At 34.7% G+C, this 8,426-nt stretch overlaps 1 protein-coding gene across 1 annotated transcript; it reads left to right on the top strand.

The window, feature by feature from the left end:
* Window positions 1-674: 674 nt before the first annotated feature.
* Window positions 675-2,318, top strand: LOC133691451 (protein LIGHT-DEPENDENT SHORT HYPOCOTYLS 4-like). Its single transcript, XM_062111965.1, has one exon. It carries the CDS (start codon window positions 1,333-1,335, stop codon window positions 1,918-1,920), a length of 588 nt encoding a protein of 195 aa, XP_061967949.1. The 5' UTR covers window positions 675-1,332; the 3' UTR covers window positions 1,921-2,318.
* The last annotated feature ends 6,108 nt before the right edge of the window (window positions 2,319-8,426 follow it).

Here is an 8,426-nt window from a genome sequence, read left to right as displayed (position 1 = left end):
AAAAGTGAAAATCAATCAAGTAGAGAGACCACAGCTGTGAAGAGATATACGAAGTGATGTACGGATCAGTTGTTTGGCAAATTGGTTTTCCGGCTAGCTATGAACCCTAATCATTGCTTGAACTCACAATAATGATCAGTGAAGGCTACTAGGAAACTACTTACTACAAATCTACAGACGTTAAGAATGTTTCAGATTTTAATATATATATTTCTAACATTCTAAAAATATATGCATATGTATATGTTTATATGTTATGATGCTAAATATATAACAATAATTTCTGCATTATCGATCTGGGTTCTCTGCCACCGTGATTTTTCTCTCCTTGTAGCTTACATTTTTCCCTGGAGAGATTCCAAAGCAAGAGTTTCTGTAAGATTGGAGGAAGAAGGACAATAATTTCCGTACATGTAGCAGGATTTAGGAGAGAAATTTGCTAAAAAGTGGAATTCTCCACTGTTTTGAATGGTCAGATGTGTGGATGTCTAGCGTGATGGTGTTTGTCAAGTTAGAGGTGCTTGTCGTTGATCAGGCAATGAACAGGAACCTGGTTTGCCATTTTCTCTTCAAACTTTTCAGAGGGTATTCTGGTCACTTACAGTAAAGGAACTGTCATTCAAGACTACAGTCTCAAGAAACAAAATCATGTTTTTCCCTTCAGTTTTTACCCTCAAACCTTTTCCTGTCTCCATCTCAACCTACTCTACCCAACCCTTTGCCATTTCCCACAAGCCCTAACACATACAGCTCTCTCGCTCTTTACATCGTCATCGACCAATAAGAGTTGAGTTGCTCCACCTTTTTAAGGTAAAAAAGAAGAGGAAAAAACAATCACTATGCATTTTCCAGACCCAAAAACAAAAAAGCAAAAATCACAACCTTAATTCAAGCTTTTCTAGTGTTTTTCAGCATTATCAGGAGAAAGAATCCTTCCATCCCTTCTCTTCCATCATCAGTCTTATCGTCCCTTGTTACCAGTATTTCCAGCTCCACGCCTCTTTCTCTCTCCCATCAAAAATGGAAATCATGTAATATCAACCAATGATTACAACTTCTTTTGTTTCATTACTCACTTCTTCCTTCTTGGGTCTAGCTAGCTAGTATTTCCCATCAGCAGCAAAAACATAGGACTATCCAATCTTTTGTAGGACTATAAGCAACCAAGTTAAAGGTTTTTGTTTTCAGGAGAGGCAAACCCTAGAGAAAAACAAGTGAGTGAAGTGATTGTAAGGACAGGAAATAGGAAGAGGAGAGGCCACCGCCACCTCCAGCACCAACAACATAACCTAAACCATCTGAAAGATCGAAATAACTCAAACAACATTCTCCATGAATTCAATCCCAGAAATGGAGAGCTCCAACTCTGAAAACATAAGTTTCAACAACATAGGCAACAGCCCCACTGCCATGTCAGCCTCAAACTCTTCATCACCGTCCTCCTCCACCGCTCCAAGTCGCTATGAGAATCAAAAGCGCCGAGACTGGAACACCTTTGGTCAATACCTGAAGAACCATAGGCCCCCTCTTTCTCTCTCCAGGTGCAGTGGTGCTCATGTCCTTGAATTCCTTCGCTACCTTGACCAATTTGGCAAAACCAAAGTACACACTCCAATCTGTCCTTTTTATGGCCACCCAAACCCACCTGCCCCTTGCCCCTGCCCACTCCGCCAGGCCTGGGGTAGCCTTGATGCGCTTATCGGACGCCTCCGAGCAGCCTTCGAGGAAAATGGAGGCAAGCCCGAAGCAAACCCTTTTGGAGCTCGTGCTGTTAGGCTTTATCTTCGTGAGGTTCGTGATTTGCAGTCTAAAGCAAGGGGGGTTAGCTATGAGAAAAAGAAGCGTAAGCGTCCACCACAGCAACAAATCCAACCCCTGCCACTGCCACTTCCACTTCCACCACCTCCAGGTGCAGCTTAACAAAAAGAAACAAAGAGTTCCCTTTATCAAGCAGTTTACAGTACTACTGCTCTTTATTGTTCTTAATTTTTTCTCTACCCGTATTTTTGGTTATTTTGTTTTAGTATGTATGAGTTATATGGCATTTAAGTATTTAGGGTTACCCTTTCTCTCTCTTTTTTGGGTATTTCTCTGTTTGCTTTGGATATATGGAAACGATGGCTAGCTAGATCTGCAGATACCACGAATCTACTTTCGATGCCAACAACGGTAGTAATATTACTAGCAGTGGGACTAGCAGTAGTGGTAATAGAAAAGTGGTGGTAGAAGTGATTGTACTTGCATTTATGGTCTGTGTTGGAACTGAGAGTGCTCATAAATTAATGTAATATTCATGTATGCCAAGCCATAGATTTGCAGATCATGATGTTCTTCCTCTCTCTTTCTCCTTCTTTGGACACTGGCGCTTCTTATCAAATTCTTTGAGGGTGCTATGGAAATTCAGTCACATAGTGGTTAAAGCTTGAAAGACATTAAATAAGAATCATTATGTCAGATGTCTAGCACGACTACTGTTGTTTTAATGGTTGGGTTGCAGATGCCTGGTCAGTTTTTCATTTCCTCTGCCGAGTCTCTGACTTAACTTTTGCCCTATTGCCCTGCTACTTTAACTGCCTTGCTGTCTAGAAAAACCATTGGAAATTGACATAAAGATAAGAGTATATGTTGATTTTTAAAGATTATTCTTTTAATTTAGTGCCATGAAAGATTGATATCAAGGCATAAACTTGGGTGTAGATATATAAATATAGAGATATGTAGCTTCTTAGGATACTTTTCTTATCACACTCTTGTAGATGCAGTCTTTGTGTACCAATGAATTGATTTAATATTCAGAAACTTGTGCTGTTTCATTTAGTGTTGTCATTTCATCAGTCGAGGGGGAAAGATAGTGAAAAATGTGGCAGACAGACAATGCAAAGTACTTATGGCTTTGAGATTTTGTTGATTGTAATTTTAGTATTGTAATTTATCTTGTGTGTCATATAATTGATCTCTTCACCATTAAACTCCTCCGGCCATTTCCCTTATTAGTCATCTCAGATTAGTTTCTTCTTCTGGGTTTTTTTTTTTTTTTGGGAAAAAAGAGAGGAGAGAGGATGGATCATAAGTCGTCAAGTCAAAATTACTTAACACTCACATGAACCTAGCAGGAAACAGTGGAATCTAGTTAGGTTTCTAGTCAAGTCGAAAAGGTTTTGTTAGTATAAAATTAGAAGACAAGACAAAAAGGTCGACATCCAAGATCTTGACATAATTGATGCTAAATCACTATATACTACTAGTATGCTAGCAGGTGACTAAATACAAAATAAGATTGGAAACCATGCATGGAGATTCGAGGAGGTTTTGTTTGATTATTTAGATATATTTTTAAGGTAGCCATAAATTAATATTGAGTCATCTAAAAATTATAATTTGTGTTAATTGTATGCTTATTATTATGTAAATAGAAAATAAGAAAACTAATTTTATTTAATCAAGAAAGATATAAGCTATTTTCTTTTTTTAATAACAATCGAAGTTTTTTTGATTGTTGGGAAAACCATTAAGTTCATGGGATTTTGAGGTAGAATATTATACCATCAAATAGAATCAACAAAATAAACTTCACTAATTGTGCTATGAAGCTGACATGAATAAAAATATTCTCTGAAACTAACATAATTAACTTTAGTTGTTTGTTCAATCTATGATACCGGCAAGCCCTCTGAATAAATCACCCTTATTGTAAGTAAAATTCATGTCCAATTTCTTCAACCAAAAAGATAATTTAATTTGAGGTATAAAATGAAATATTGTATTCTAGTTCAGAACTTTATCCTAAAAAATCTTCTTGTTTTATTCCAGCCAAATACCCCATGAGATTCCATATGATAGCATTGTCAAGGCTTTGCTTTGAAACTCCCCTTCACCATTGCAATGAATTCCCAAACGACCTCCTCCACTATTTGACGCATACACCAGTTAAAGCCTGGCTATTTAATAACACGTTGACAAAGCCTCCATGAAAGATGGTGGTGAAGAAATAAGTGTATTGCACAAGGACACAAAGCTTGACTTGAATTTATCAAATTCATTTTCCAAAGAAAACCCCTTGTCCATCATCTATCTTGTAGAAGTAACCAAAAAAACATCTTAATCCTAGGAGGAGCGATATTTATCCATAACAGTGGAGTGAAAGAAAAAGTACCTACAAATTCAATGTTATTAGTAGTCGTGGTGCAAGGTTTAACTGTATATCCTCCTTGTTTATGTAGCTTCCATTGCTTTAATTTTGCCCTATTTGTACCCAATCTGATCCCATCTATCAAAGTGTAGAGTTGTTGCAGCTCGGATTGTTGTGGAGAACGGCTCCAGTTGAGTTTCCACATCCATCCCCTGTTATTATGCTCCCCCATTATTGCTAAATATTCTGATTGAATTGTTGAGATTGTATAGAGAAATGGAAAGCACTCTCTCAAAATACCACATGGCAACCATCTATCTGTCAAAAAACATGAATTGTGTTGATAATTGAACTAATAGCAGTCCATGTTGGTGATATAGGGTTCTTAAACAGTGGAAGGCCATTGATGCAAGGAGGCCAGTACATGTTAGTGATGAGATTCTACCAACCTCCTTGATTACTATTATCTAGTCTCCAAAGCCATTTAAAAAAGCATTGCCTTGTTTTTTCCTTGCAAAGAGCTGCCTCTACCCAATCCATCTTTCTTTCTTCCCTTGAAAAGCACTTGCCAAGCTACCTTGCAGATATATTTCTTTCGAAAGATAAACCAACCCACAAAAATCTTCGTTGTATTGAGGTGATCAACCGAGCTACACCCTTAGGCATGAGAAAGATAGACATGTAATACAATGGATGAGATGAAAGGACACTTTTGAAGAAGACAGACCCTTCTTTGAACCTATGTGTAGTAAATAATAAATCATGGATCAAAGTATTTCCTTTTTGTTCTTTCCATGCATATCTTAGATTGTCTCCAAATTTAAAGTATTTTATTTGCTTGACAATTACAATTGTGTTATGAAAATTGTACTTCTCTCATACGTTTGCAGTCATATTATTCTTTTTTTGGCACAACACTAGCATCTTTAATTTCCCTTGTAAATTATAATTACCACAGGTTCTCCATCAATTTTCAATAGATTTTTTTCTGCCGAAGGTTTCTAATATTAATTTGTGAATGAGCATTGGGCATAAGGTTTGGCTACTTTCTAGCATATATACATATATATAATTAACGTTCCTTTTCCTTTTCTTTTTCACCGTACACATCACGACAGCGGTTCAATTGAAGTTGTATGTTTTTGTAAGCATAGTATGCTCGTATTCCCATATTTTAAGCAGAAACATGAGCTTCGAAAGGGAACGAGAGGATGACTCCATATGCCAATTTCATGATTTTAACACATAAAATGTAATTTCTGAAACTTTTGGGAGCTGTTTTTGCTTATGTATGTATGTATGTATGTATGTATGTATATAGGCACACACGCTGCATTACCAAAATGTAGGGAGGTTGCATGAAACATCAGATCAGTAAAGGGGCTAGAAAATTGTATCCGGACGCGCATCCAGTGTAACTTGATTTTTTTATGCGAATGTGATACAAACCATTCTTTTATTGATTAAAGTTCTATACTTTTATGGCATTGTTATTGTGACTCAACCCAAATCAGCAGCAGTTTTGGCAGCTTTAACGCGTTTCTATAGAAAATTTATGTATTTTTTACTGTTTTTTTTTTAAATAATTTTAATGTGTTGACATTAAAAAAATTTAAAAAATGTAAAAAAAAAAATTCAATATATTTTTAAATAAAAAACTATAGTATAAAGTAACCTGCACTAAACACAACTAAATATTTGCCCTCCACTTCCTATATTATACACAAGCCTATGTGGGATTTTATGCTTTGATGTTAAAAAACAGAGCAAAGAATCTTTCTGCATGACTGATAATCTAGTCATTACCAAACATTACTCGGTTCTGTGCTGAAATCAGCACCCTAAAATAGTGATGGCTTGCTTTAGCACTAGCTAGAATTCTGCAAATGGGTAAATCATTATTTTGCCCCCCAAAGTTTCAACAACTTTCCACTTTCATCCCCCAACTTTAACTTTATATATATATATATCGTTTTGATTGATTACTGACTTGCAGTCGGAGGAGTGTTAATTTTCTCCAACATTTTCTATTATTTTATATTTCTCAAAGTTTTTTCTCTTCGGTCTTTATTTTTACCCGGATATCCTCAAACTCTTTTTAAAAAATCCAAGACCTCGAATTAGCATGTGCAATTCTACAAATACACTCACAAATCCAGAGACGATAAAGATTTTGAAAAGGCAGTTCTGCTGTTAATTACCTTCAGCTATTTTTGAAACGCCAAGGATAATATTCAAAAAATCTAAATCATAGACAGAGGTTATAGAACAAGGGTTTTATTAGGACAAGGATAACATTCAACATACATTCTAATTTTTTATGAGTTTTATTAAGAAAAAAAAACTTTGGTTACGAAAAAAAATTATAATTTATATTTTTTAAAAAACTTTCCTTTTTAAACTACAGTGGTAAAGTTATCATAATGATTGATTGATTCCTCTATTTTGTTCTTGGTAGAATAAATAATCAATTGAATGAGGTTTTTTTTTCTAGAAAAACAAACTCATGGAATTTATTTAGCTTCAGGGGATGTTTGGCCTGTGTTTAAACTGGGTTTTTCAAAAAAAGTTTGTTTTAGATTATTTTTTTTAATGTTTTTGAATCATTTTAATGTATTGATGTTAAAAAAAAATTTAAAAATAAAAAAATATATTTTTATATATTTCCAAATAAAAAACACTTCAAAAAATAAACTTTATAATCATGTCAAACACCCCCAGCTAAAAAAACAAACAACACATTATGTTAAATAAATTAAAAAATTCTCAAAATCAGTGCTGCCATGGAGGCACTGAATTAATTAGGGTACTCTTCAGCATCAAATCGTCCCTTTCATTTAGAATAAGCACAGACAGGCTGGGTGTTGTTGAGTGTTTATGAGCCAGAGATAGAGATAAGACGAGTATTATCGAGGCCCTTGTTCTAAAACTCTGGGAAAGAGTGTCTAGTCAAGGCATCGGTTGACAAAATGCATCATGATGTGGTTCTTATTAGGCAGCATTATTGGCGCCTGATGACGAAACAATTAGCAGAGCTGCTAGCGCCTGCCTGCGCAGATTGTCTAAACAAAGAAGCATTAATCACACGTTTTCTGTTGCTACACTGTTTTCTTTTTTTTTTTTCTTTTAATATACAAGTATATTAATTTTAATTCGTTGATCCCGTGACCTTGCTCCAATGCACACCGTGCCCAGGTTTTGTGTCAATTGGCGAAAATACCCTTCAGAGGCTTTTCATTTCATGCATCTCTCTCTCTATTCACAAGCTAATTTGCAAGAGTCTTCGACAAACAATCAAGCACCAGACTAATTACAATCCTATCATCTCCTTAAAAACAAATAACACGTAAGCTTTTTATGTAAGGTATAAACCGTGCTAACAAAAAGAATTCAATGTTAAGAAGAAAAAATAATTAAAATCTCAAATTAACTAAAAAAAATTAAAATAGCAAAAATAATATCTTTTGAGCTTAGTTCGAATGCTTTTCCGGCCTCAATTGGTTACTACAAGTTGCTCCTCTTCTCGAACTAGGCTCACACTCTTCATTCTACAAGTTAAATCAAGTATGTAAGGGTATGATGCAGGTGAAAATACAAAGAATAGTAACAACAAGCACATAAAAGATAGAATTTGATGTGCGAAAAGAATTACAAACACGAATCCTAAATTTATACTTTTATTCTTTTAAATAAAGTATAACGAAGTCTGCATTTTTAAAAGACTTACAATTCTTTTAAATATATATATATAAAATATAGCATCATCATATGATAAAATCATAATCCTAAAACAGATAGGAAAGTAATAAAAAATCCAAAATAAAAAGTAAAATTAAAAAAATTAGCTCAAACAGGATCTACCAAGTCTAATTTAAGGAAATTCATGGAACGGACCGAACCATACTTGCTAGTCCTCCATTAAATTAGATCTTATTGTAAAAGATACTTTGTTAAATCTTAGACCACGGATATAGAAAATTATGTTACCTTTTATAGTTTATAGCTTCGATCGTGTGTAAAGGAATATTACACTTTTAATATTATATAAAACCCCAATTATATAAATAGTAATATAAACAGAGAGGATGATATTGTATATGCATGTTATGTACGCTAGAAGTCTAAAAAATAGTTTCTCTTTTGGTTTTCTTGCTCTCAAACAGAGGACTAAAACTAGATTAACCAGATTGTGGTAGAGTGGACTGGAACGGATCGAATCAGACTGTTTATCTGGTTTAATTATAAGTTCAGCTTGATTCACACTCTGGATTGCTAGATTTTCGAATCAGCTCGTTGG

This window comes from Populus nigra, chromosome 4, assembly GCF_951802175.1.
Source record: "Populus nigra chromosome 4, ddPopNigr1.1, whole genome shotgun sequence".
Classification (NCBI taxonomy): Eukaryota; Viridiplantae; Streptophyta; class Magnoliopsida; order Malpighiales; family Salicaceae; genus Populus; species Populus nigra.
The sequence above is the reverse complement of the archived record's forward strand: the minus strand, read 5'-3'. Positions and strand labels throughout refer to the sequence as shown.